At 44.1% G+C, this 12,569-nt stretch overlaps 1 protein-coding gene across 4 annotated transcripts in view; it reads left to right on the top strand.

The window, feature by feature from the left end:
• The first annotated feature begins 1,044 nt into the window (after window positions 1–1,044).
• CPEB4 (cytoplasmic polyadenylation element binding protein 4) overlaps window positions 1,045–12,569 on the top strand; it is a 56,895-nt gene continuing 45,370 nt past the window's right edge. For all 4 annotated transcript variants that reach the window (XM_028527412.2, XM_028527413.2, XM_028527414.2 and 1 more), the window contains exon 1: window positions 1,045–3,637. In XM_028527412.2, the coding sequence (XP_028383213.1) occupies window positions 2,513–3,637 (1,125 nt within the window). In that variant the 5' untranslated portion in view covers window positions 1,045–2,512. The remainder of the gene's footprint in view (window positions 3,638–12,569) is intronic.

Here is a 12,569-nt window from a genome sequence, read left to right on the forward strand (position 1 = left end):
GGCCAACATAAACAACCATTACAATATATTGTGATTAAAAAAACAAAAAGCATGAGGTGTACACAGGGGCGTGGATGCTTAGAGAGAATTCAGAAGACAGAGTGGGTAGCTTTTGAACTGATTCCTAAAACTAAATAGGGGTTTGACAGGTGCAGAAGACAGGAAGGGTGTGGGGTGTTTGGAGGGAGGTGAGACGTTATGATTTACTGCCCACAGAAGTGCAGAAGCCTTGAATGCAAAAGTTAGGCAAGGCAATGGGTAGCCATAGAAAAGATCTGAGCAGGTAAGGATTTTCAAAACTGCAAGATTTTCGTTTCAAAAATGTCCCTCTGCTACAGCACGTAAGGTGCACTAGAACGGGGTGGGGATGAGGGATCAGCCACCGGCGCCTAGGGCAGCTGTATCTTTGCGCCTGAGAGGCTACGCCAGAGCTGAGCCAGGCTGGGGGTGGGGGTGGGGGAATGGGAGATGAAGGGAGAGTCACGCGTGAGGTCTACATCCAGGAAAGGGACGTAGTACGCAGTTCTAGGCACCACCTAGCTGCTGGGAAGACTCCTTCTGGGGCGGAGCTCGGGCCAAAGCCAGTAACGCCTGGGCAGCCACCTTTACTGTGGGCAGTCCTTCCGTTCATCCGTGTTTTCGAGGGTCGCCACTCCGATCCCCAACACCGATCCCCAACACCTTGACTCTTTTTCGTGGTGCTCAAGGAATCTGTTCTCTTCCGCGCGTCTCCACATGCTGCCCTAGCAAAGTGTGGCTAGGGAAGACAAACAGCGAAGGAGGCCTCTGCCCACACTAAAGATGGCGACCAGCTGCGCTCTCACTGCGTTGGGGAGCTGGCTCCAGGCAGCCGGCTTCCCTGGGAGAGGCACAGCGGAAGGGGCGTCTCCCGAGGTACCGTTTCGACCTTCCTGGGAGGGGACGTAAGTGGAGGGGCGTGGCCTAGTCTAAATTCTAACAGCTGATTGGCCTCTAGGCAGGTGGGCGGTGTGTCCGCCGTACCCCTCCCCTCCCTCTTCGAACCGGAAGTGTCTCTCGGTCTTTCCAGCTGGTTGTCATTTCACTCGGCTCGGTCCTTAGGAGAAGGACTCAGCCGCGGCTGCGGGACCCGGGCACCGGGCGGCGGTGGCACCGGCGGCGGCGGCGGCGGCGGCGGCAGCGGCGACAGCAGAGGAGAAAGAGGAGGAAAAAGGAGCGAAGACGAGCCAGGCGGAGTCCGCAACAACAACCGCGGGGACTGCGGGACCGGGGTAAAGCGACGACGGCGGCGGCGGCGGTGGCGGTGGCGACGACGACGACGACGGCCCAGCAACCGTGAGGAGAAAACAAAAGCCTTCTAAATTATAGTTAAAAAAAAATCTCGGGGGAAAAAGAGAGAGCTCAGGGGGGAGGCCCTTCTCCGTTAGGACAACTACACTAGCGGGTTTTTCCTTTTTTTTTTTCCTCTTTCTCGGCCCCCCCCCCCCCCCCGCGGAGAATCGAACTGAGAGAACCGAACAAACCGCCCCCGGGTCCCATGAGGGGAAAAAACCCCGGAGCCGCCGAGAGGGGAAGAGGCCGAACCCGCAGGACCCTCCAGGTCGCCCCCTTGGTCCCCGCACGCCCGGGCCGCCGGCTCCTCGTCGCCGAGTCTCGCTAATCCGTCCCGATCGCGACCCCCTCCGAGGGAGGAGAAACGGGAGTCTCCAGCCCGTTTCATGGGGGAGAGGAAGCCGGGGGGGAGCCCAGGAGCAGCGACCGCGGCGAGACCTGCACCCGGAGCCTCGGCCCCGGCGCCAGAGGCCGAAGCGGCGCCCCGTGCGAGAGCGGGAGCGGGACCCGGAGCGGCCGAACCCCCCCTGCGAGCGCCTTCGCACTAGTCAATGCCCATTGCCTCGCCCGCAGCCAGGAACCCGCCTCCCGCCCCAGATAATCTAATATAATCTATCTATCTATCTATAAATATATAATATATAATGTTCTTAAATTATTCCTGATTTTTTTAACCAAGCTGCCAAGAAAAGAACGTATTCTCCCCCCTTTAGCCCTGTTCTCATTTCTACGTGAGTGAATCTAAACTGCTGAGGAAGACCGTATGTGATTGTTAAATTATATATATATATATATATATATTTTTACTCCGCGCGATGCTTATTCTTCTACGTGTATAGATGCTTGAGGAGCTGTGTTTTTGTCATTCATGTGCATTTTCCTTTGGAAAAAGAAAGCGCCTATTTTACTAACCAAAGACTTGATTTTTTACCCTCTTCGTTTTTATTGCCTCCTAGAAATAAGCCCAGTTGGATTCATGTCAATGTTTTAAGAGATTTTGATTTTTCAGGGTTTTTTTTTTTCCCCTTTCAGAGACCAGAATTCCAAATCAGAACTATTTAGGGTGATAAGCTGCGATCTTTGAGCTAGCTATAAATAAGACATTTCAAACAGACACATTTGGGGTAGAGGATACAAAGGCGTGAGACATCAGGTTGTCATTTTTTTTTTTATTGTAAGATTCTGCTCCTAAAAATAATAAATGGGGGATTACGGGTTTGGAGTGCTAGTGCAAAGCAACACTGGGAATAAATCTGCTTTTCCAGTCCGGTTCCATCCGCACCTGCAGCCTCCACACCATCACCAAAATGCCACCCCCAGCCCTGCTGCTTTTATAAATAATAACACAGCTGCCAATGGCAGCAGCGCCGGCTCAGCCTGGCTCTTCCCTGCTCCCGCCGCCCACAACATTCAGGATGAGATCTTGGGGTCAGAGAAAGCAAAAAGTCAGCAACAGGAACAGCAAGACCCTCTGGACAAGCAGCAGCTCTCCCCCAGCCCAGGCCAGGAAGCTGGAATACTGCCCGAGACCGAGAAGGCAAAATCGGAGGAAAATCAGGGGGACAGCTCTTCCGAAAACGGCAACGGGAAGGAGAAAATCCGAATCGAGTCGCCAGTGTTGACAGGGTTTGATTACCAAGAGGCCGCGGGGCTGGGCACCTCCACCCAGACCCTGACGTCCAGTGCGTCCTCGCTCACCGGCTTCAGTAACTGGTCGGCCGCCATCGCGCCTTCCTCCTCCACGATCATCAACGAGGATGCCAGTTTCTTTCACCAGGGAGGGGTCCCAGCTGCTTCCGCTAATAACGGTGCTCTGTTGTTTCAAAATTTCCCCCACCACGTCAGCCCTGGCTTCGGAGGCAGCTTCTCCCCTCAGATCGGGCCTCTCTCACAGCACCACCCTCATCATCCTCACTTCCAGCATCATCACAGCCAGCATCAGCAGCAGAGGAGGTCTCCTGCCAGTCCCCACCCGCCACCTTTCACACACAGAAACGCTGCTTTCAACCAGCTGCCGCATTTGGCGAATAATCTCAACAAGCCCCCCTCTCCATGGAGCAGCTACCAGAGCCCCTCTCCGACACCCTCGTCTTCCTGGAGCCCAGGGGGCGGCGGGTATGGTGGCTGGGGAGGTTCCCAAGGCCGCGACCACCGCAGGGGGCTGAATGGAGGAATAACGCCCCTGAATTCCATCTCACCTTTGAAGAAAAATTTTGCGAGCAATCATGTTCAGCTGCAGAAGTACGCCCGCCCCAGCTCTGCCTTTGCTCCCAAGTCCTGGATGGAGGACAGCCTGAACAGGGCTGACAACATTTTTCCTTTTCCGGTAAGATTGTGTTCCACTCAGAGATTAAGATGAATAAGGAAAGAGCGTTTGAATTGTCTGGGCTCATATCAGAGCTCTTCTTAGAATACGGGTTGGTTACCAGACAGCGTTTGGGCAGGGGAGGAGTGTAATTTGGAACCAAATACTCAGCTGTTTCTTTGGTAGATTTCTCATTGTGATCTTCCCATAGATAGTTGTGTGACTTGGCATAGTTCATACCAGGTAGTCAGTGATGTCGTAATTATGAACTGGAACACCTCTCTAGCCTGACGAGAGAATCAGGGTTGCTTCTTCCCTGCTTATTTGCATGAGCGTAAATAAGACAGGGGTACAAATGTCTGTCATGCGTGGAAACTGGTGAGCATTTTCTACCTGTATGCAGTACCTCTATAACCAAACAATTCCCTTTTCTCTGCTGTAAGGTGGTGAGGTACTGAAAACCAACTCTTAAACTGAAACTGCAGTTCTCTCACTGCTAATATTTTAAACCTGGGACCTCTCTGAACCGGGCAGTCCGAACTCACTCATTTCCTTTGAAACCTCTTCGCAATTTCTGACCTGCCGTGTGTCAGCAAGGGCGACTGGAGAAATGATATAAGTCTCTCCTTCATGCCCACTTATTTTTGAATACTGTGAAACCGTAGATCTCAGAGTGACTCTTTTAATGATGCCTTTTCACCCATTTGTTTCTCTTCCAGTGTTAACACTCGGGGTGTAGATAATTAACCATGCCTAATAATAGATCCAGGCCAAGATCACTTGTCTTTCTTGCCACTAGTGTATCCTTGTTCTGCAAGATTCACATTTGTTTGATGTTTTTGAATTAATAAGCAGCCAGTCTAGTCGAGAGATAAGGGATATAGGGAATGTCATAGTTAACTGAACATCCAAATGCCCCACTGAATTTGTATATTTTGGGAGTATGATCATTTATATGTGCTTAGGAAATTTATATGAGGTGGTAAGCTAACATTGAATCAGTCCTCACAAGCCCACAAGGTAAGTTCAATTATTATCCCATTTCACAGATGAGAAAATCAAGTATCAGAAAGATATAATAACTTGCCCAGCAGTGCATAGCTGGTAAGAGTGCAAACTCTAGGTTAAGAAACAAGGATTATAAATGTATCTGTATACACGTATGACTATACATGCACAGTGCTATAGCTGGAGTGTTATTTTAGAGACCTCTCTGCAAGGGCTACAACAGATTAAATGCAGAATTAATCTGTTTTAATTAATAGTTTACTTCGTGATGGGGGGAGTTTGCTAAGAAAACACTGTGTCGGGTCATTCCAAGGAAGTAAATATCCCCCCCACCTGCCCCCGTAAGGATTCAGGTGTAGTAGTTAAGATGTAACTTAAAATACTTGGTTAAATTTAGTTTTAGATTTTTAAAAAATAGTTTTTTGCATAAATATCAAAAAGCTGTTGGCTTCAGTTTTTAGAGAGGCATTTTACTGAAATTGAAGAGAGAAATTACTGTGTTTTAGTGGTCAGGTAAAGGCTGTTTAAAACATTGGCAATACCATGAAGTCAATTTTTAAAAAGTTGGTTTTGCTATTTCTTTGAGCATAAATTTAAGGGAAATTTAGTGCAAAGGCAACTTTTATGAATTATTCATATATTGCTAATTAAAAAAAATCCAAGATGGCATTTTATACATTTTAACTGGATTAAGTGGCTCAGAATTGAATATCGAATGTACTAATACTTTTCTTTTTTATTTTGCTATTATACGCTGGTGGAATAACTTCATGGTTTATTTTCCTTTCTCAGTTGACTGATTTTGTTAAAGGTTTGCTTTGGGAAAAACGAAAATTTCAGAAAATGAATAAACTGCACATGTATGCACATGACTAATATTTTTATGGCACTAATAGAATGTGTTTAAAAAGTGAAGTTTTTCGATCAGTTGGTTTCTTGAGAGATTAAGCTGGTTTATGAAATAATAATAAAATAGACTAGGATCCATACTAAAATATATTGTTAGACACTAACTCTTCCCTCGGAATTGTTGTCTATAGTGCTGAGAGTGGCCAGGATGGGTCAACACACCTGACTCAAACAGAGTAGGATTATAGAAAATGCTGCTGACCTCCACTCACAGTATTTTAGAGAGCCCGAGGGAGAGGGAGAGCAAGGGACAGCGCACTCACTTGCACGAGTATGTGGGCTCCAGCACTGGGGCAGTTTGCAAGTCGTAATCAAAATAAGTGATTTGAAAAAATCTTTATGCCATGAAATCCCTAATTGGGTTTTGGAAATATCACAAGGAGCTGGTAAACTGGCTGCTGTGGTGCTTACTTACGTGAATGAGTACAGTTGTGTATCTGTGTGTGTGTGTGTGTTAACAATTATTCTTTTGAATTAATTATTTGGCACAAAAAATAGTTTGGCATTGATACAAATTGGTTGAATTTGATATGAAAAAAACTTGAAGGAGCATTTCTGTGGCTGGGAGTCAGGAGCGGTAGGCTGTGTTCTGGCCCTATCAGTGTCAGAGCACTGGGAGGGTTCGGTTTCCTTATGAAATGTGGGGGTGACCTGGGAGATTCCTAAATTCCCTTCCGCCCTAAAGCAAGCTACTGTGAAATTTGAACTACTGCTACCACAATCCACTCTTTAAAAAAACACGACCCATTGCTATCTTATTTAAACCTACTACCTTGAATGCTATTGATTTTAGGAAAGATATTTTCTAGATATCAGTAATTCGATTTTAATTGCTATTAGAAAAAATTCCTTAGGTGGAAGAGAGCTTTAAATTTATCACAAACATTACAGAATAGAGTTTATATAGCTACTTTATAATATTGGTATCAATCAAAGACTAGCATGATAGTGTTTTATTAAAAGGAAATCATTTACCTGAAATGTAACTAATAGTAGGCAATGTTTATTTTAATTTGAAGTGAATCAGAATGGTTTTTATGTTCATTTAATGCAGGTTTGAGTGCATACAGTGAATTAAAATAAATGATAACATTTTTAATTAGTCTTTCTGGCCAGGCCTAACCTTCTCTTTGTATCCATGTTTTGGAGGAGGAGCAAAGATTGCAAATATGTGAATAATCCTCTAAATAACTGATATGATAAGGCATTATATTTGGGGATTTTTCATATTAAAATTTGTTTCTAAGTTATACTTGCTTAACTTAAATATTTCATTGTGTGAATTCAGATGATATACCTCAAATCCAAATTTCAGATACGCCTAAGCTGTTAGATATTTAATAAAGCTAACACACCTATGATATTCTAAGTGTTTTACATTTATGTACTCATTTAATTCATTCAACAATCATACAAGGTAGAAATTATTGTTATTACCATTCGCACACAAGCTTTGGCGCAAACATTTTACTCTGGTGCCTCTTCACATGGAGGTAACGCAGGTGGGAAGGATGGGGCGGCGGGAGAAGACACACTTCCCAGAAGCATGTCAGATGAGAGGAAAAACTTTACAGAGAATGATGGGTCCGTGATGGTCCAAAGCTGATTACAGATAGCATTTTGCAAGTAGAAAATAATAGAATACATATATTTATCCACTTTCAAATGTCAGACTTAGATAGTATTCAAGTAAATTTTTTCTCCGTGTTTTCAGCACGTGTTACACGCCAGGCGCTGAGCTAGCGAGGTGCTTTCACATGTGTTACCGCACTTACGTAAGATTTCTCAGTCCCGCGAGGCCTGGTCTTACTGTCCCAATTTCAAAATGAAGAAACACGGTCTGTGTTCACGTGACGGCAAACATGATTTGACCTCTGCATGAAGGGGGAACCAAACCGCCCCCTCCTGTCGAGCACATCCTGGAATTCTGTTGTCCAGACCAGACAGTATGTGGAGGCACCAGCCACTTACTCTGTTTGAATATGGCATTTCCCTGGAGCGGTGCCTAGATCTCCTGTCCTTACGGGAAAGTGGAGGGGAACTGGGTGCCATCTATTCTGGTGCTGGCTTATCTTCAGCTCAGCTGTCTTCCCACCTCCATCAGCTACGAACCAGGAAGTAGGCAGAAAAAGGGGGAGACGGAATTGGTCGCAAAGACAACACTGAAACTGGATGGATAGCGAGACACTGCCGGACGTAGGGATCATTTGCTCTTACTTTAGAATGCTGTCACCACAGATTTGTTGTCTGAACTGGGCAAATAACTTGTGTCTCCTCAGTAACTAACTCTCCTTCTGGTGTCGGTTTATGGGTCCTCAGAATTGGATATGCTGTCTTATATTTTGAAACACAGTTGACTGCATTGCTTCAGTTTTGAAAGTCATGGTGAATTATAAAATTGTCTCAAGTGCAACCTCATTACATGTTTTGTTTTTAATATAGTTCCAAAAGAGCTTTTTGCATAGAAAACAGTTTCTTTGACTTTGTATTTATTTATATTAGAGAAGGGGAAACTAATTTTTTTTCCACTGACAAGTATGGGCCGGATGGTTCTGGCTCCAGCAGAACTGAGATACTGGAAAAACTTCGGGAAAAGCCTGCCAGACTGAGTTTTACGCCTTTTTCTAGAAAGCCTTTTAACCAGGTTTGATTGCTTTTCTGGTGGAGTAGACTCCGGGTGGGTTAGAGCTTTTCGATCCTGGGGTAGAGCTTTTCGATCCTGTTTGGTGGCTGTCTTCAGGGAAGCCATGGGACACGATCGCCACATTGTTTAGCATCTTTCGGGAAGAGCTTGTGTATTGCAAGCCTACTGAATGTGTGTTTTGCTGCTTGCAACAGGAAAGATGCTACTTACTTAGTTCATGAGTTTAAGCTTTTGAGAATAATCGTTGTTGGTGTTCAGGAGAAAGACGTGGACAAGTAATCTTTAATATTAACATATGTCCACTTTGAATTTTAAAGTCTAAGTTCATTTCTCTTAGGACTTTTCTCTGTCTTGCCCTAAGGAAAATAAGCTTGAAGACCCATCAGCACGTTTCTTCAGCACTCTGCTATTGAACCGTGGCTCTCGGTCCCGTGGTGGATAAGAGCGTGCGTGTCGGGTGTTTCTCTTCAAGGCCCAGGGCGCCTGTAACTTTAGCCTTTATTTTAATTTTTCCTGATGAAACTCATTTTATTTTATGTTTTAATTGTTCAAAGAAAGTTGTCCTTGCAGAAATTAAGGTATATTTTACCATGATAAATGTATAGCAATATTTATTTTTTTAACTCCAAATGTAGTGTTGATTCTCATCACCTTTTATGTTATTAAAACCGAAGGACTTCCACTCTGAGGCTTTCAGAAAATTCTTAGTAGATAGAAAGATAAAAGTGTAGACCCTATTTTCAATCAGTGTCTGAAGGTGAAACTTGAATAATTACCAAGAAGGGCTATGTCGTGAGTCCAGAAATGTAGCCGAGTGCAGCGCAGGCTCTGGATCCAGACATAAGTTTGGCTCTGAACTTAATTAGCTCTGTGACCTTGAGCAAATTGCCTAAATCCAGGAAGACAGTACCTCATCAGGATAATAATACCTGACAGTGAGGGGTTATTGTGAGGTGCCTTGAGTATATGGCCATATTAGATAACTTAATTTTTTTTTAATTTAAAGTACGGGTCTCTAATATTGAATAAAACCATGAAATTAAAATAATTACAAATGTAGCTCAGACATCTGTGAACAGTTTGAATAGGCTTTAGGATTGCTTATTTTATTACATGCATTTTACCTCTCAGAGGACTACTTTTGAATAAGCTAGAAGCAATCAGGACAGATAAAACCTTTAGCAGAATTATTAATTTCCTTGAAGTGAAGTTTTATAGTTGTATATATACCTAAATTTTCATTAGCATTGGTAGCCTTTCAGTATTTTGAAAGATTTTGCCTATACTTATTATTTTCAGAAACTTAAAACATTTGTATATATTAAAGAAACTATATTTTAATGGAAAATTTGTGATTTATTTTTTTTTTTTGCTAAAGCTAGGAAAAGATAGCATAGATTTGAATTTGGGTATATTTTAGCTTTTATCCTGAAATTAAATTTTGGTTTTCATATTTTAATTAATTTAGTTATCACCTATATTGCACACCTGCTGTGTTATGGCTAAGCATAGGACTAGATATCTCATAAGAACGGTTTTGATTTGGTTTATTCACTGTATTTCTGACCTGCGCTAATCTTTGGGTGATACCAAACATGCATTTTTTTCTCATTCTAAGCAAATTAGTAACTAGCCCAAATAGGTTCTTTTTGTTTTTGTCCATGAGCTGTTTAAATTTAAAGTAAACTAATAGATTCAGCTTTAGGTATAAAAAAAAAACAGTGTGTAAGTGGCATTTCTAAATATTTTATTAATGCTCACACTTACAAATATATACCTTCACAAGCTTCCTTGTACACAGATGTGCTTAAATTTGGTGACAGAATGACACCACAGACGGCACACGGGGACCTGTGGGTAGAGAGTGCAGGTCCCATTATCTGTGAGAGAAAAGCCCCCTCAGCCACTGAGGTTTACAAACTGAATGATTAAAGTTTACAACCTTAAGCTGCATGAGTACTTTTCATATTGAGCGGGCAGTTTCTATTTGCTGAATATTTACCAGCCATATCCAAATCATAATCCCTCAGTATTATAACTTATTTTGTTTATTTATTTACTTATTTTAATCTTTACCCAAAGACATGTTTGTTGATTTTTAGAGAGGGAGAGAAACATTGATGTGAGAGAAACATCTGTTGGTCACCTCCCACGTACCCTAGCCAGGTATTGAACCCACAACCCAGGCATGTGCCCTGACTGGGGATCAAACCCACAGCCCTTTGGTGTGTGGGACGGCACTCCAATCAGCTGAGCCACCCTGCCAGGGCGGTATTCTATACTTTAAAGCCATATTTATGTTTAAATATTCTTCCAGTTGTTTTCGAGGATTGCATCAAATGCTAGTCAGTGAAATAGCTGCTGGCATCTTAACTGCCTGTAAGAACCTTAAAAAAACAACAAGAAACCCCAAACAAAACCCAGTAGAAGAATGTTGCTACTCAGAAGAATCTCAATTTCGGTGTGGAAGTCCAATCCTGGCTCCAGGTTCAGCTCTGCCGCTCACCAGCTGTGCGACCTCGGGCAGACTGCTCGACCTCCCTGACCCTTCACTTTCTCTTGTCTTTTGTCTTACCTTCTTGAGGATCCAATGAAGTATGTCTGATATTTAGCTTCCAAAAGATTCTGGTGTTAAAAGAAAGCAAATTGTCCAATAGAAATATTAGTTCAAAATCTTGCAAATAGCACAATTTCATCAAATGTGAAAACCATTGTATACTGGGTATGTGATAATTTTAAAGAATTCCATGAACTGAACTGTAATTTTTAAAAATAAAGGCACTGTAGTTAAATAGTAAGAGGAACCAGCCTAGATGATACTTTAACGTTGAAACGTTTAGTGGCCAAATGTTTTTTTTTCCCTCTTTGGGTAAGTTTTTACCCCTGTGTCTTTTCAATTGATTATGGAAAAACTTGAGTGTATTCAATAGTAGGCAAAGTAGAGCAAACCCCTGTGTACTTGTCACCTGGTGTCACCAGTGGTTGCCCCTGGACGGTCCTCTTCTGTCCACTTCCTAATCCTCTCCCACCCTCTCACGTTATTTCGAAGAAATTCCTAGATATTGTATCGATTTCATTTGTAAATGGTTTAGTCTGTGTTTCTAAATGCAAGGAGTTTTTACGCTGGCTGGTGTGGCTCAGTGGACTGAGCGCCGGCCTGCGAACCAATGACCACTGGTTCTATACCAGTCAGGGCACATGCCTGGGTTGCAGGCCGGGTCCCCAGTAGGGGGCGTGTGAGAGGCAACCACACATTGATGTTTCTCTCCCTCTCTTCCTCCCTCCCTTCTCCTCTCTCTAGAAATAAATAAAATATTTAAAAAAAATAAAATATAAGAGGTTTTTTCCCTTAAAACCAAAAAATGTTCTCGTTAGCTGTTTTCAAAATAAAGAAACCCAAGCAAGGGCCCCCATGTCTGTTGAATCTGCTCAGCCTGTGTCACCACTCAACGTGGTGCAGATGTACCAGGAAGCCGCCTGCTGGGCGGAGAAGGGTGCCGGTGGTCCTGTGGGCATCACAGAAAAAAGAGATCCAGCAGAAACACCAAAACATCAGCTGGGGACCAAGAATTTAGGGGAGATCGGCCTGTTTTCCTCTCTCCATGTCCGCCGTCCCCGAGGTTCAGCCTTCTGCGGACTTGTCGGAGAGTCTCTGAAAGGAGACCGAACAGGACAGGACTGAGAGCTTTTGGGGTGCCTGTTTTTGTTTTTTAAGAGGAATCTAGAGGTTTGGGGTCTTTTGCAGGCCTTTGGACTGTATCAAACCTTTTCATCTCTTGCTCTCTTTCAGCCCACAAACGTTTGACAAGGCCGGTGGTCCCTGGGTGGGCGCGCATGACCGAGGCAAGGGTGCTCTTTCTCCTTAAGAAATGTCCTATTGCCGAGTGTAATGTTGAGAAGTGCCTTCTGCTTAGGAGACTCAGGAGAGAGCTGAGGATGTCGGGTGGGAGCCGTGAGGGCCCAGAAGGGCTGGCTCGGGCATGGGCCGCTTTTTGACAACTGCTGCCCGGGCTCATAAAAGAGAAGTCGTGATGGGGGTTACAGGCCCTGTAGGACAGGAACCCCAGCTATGCATAAAGAGTGTGCACGTGGGGGCCATGCTCTCTGCCGACTCTGGACCCGGTCAGGCCTGGTCGACACGGAGCGGAGGCACTCGGACAGCCAGGAGGGGCCAGAGATGGAGGGCTGGCTGGAACAGTGGGCATTCCTTCATTCCTCGGGGATGAATTTTAGGAGTTATCTACCTATTTCCTTACCCTGAATAGCTTACTAGGTAGGCTAAATCCTGTACTGATATTTTTGGGTTTATAGATTTTTAGCTCATGTTGCTGATCTCTATGAGAAGGGGCTATGGGAAATACCACAAAACAGCTGAATTATTCAGATGCAAAC

This window comes from Phyllostomus discolor, chromosome 13 (assembly GCF_004126475.2).
Source record: "Phyllostomus discolor isolate MPI-MPIP mPhyDis1 chromosome 13, mPhyDis1.pri.v3, whole genome shotgun sequence".
Classification (NCBI taxonomy): Eukaryota; Metazoa; Chordata; class Mammalia; order Chiroptera; family Phyllostomidae; genus Phyllostomus; species Phyllostomus discolor.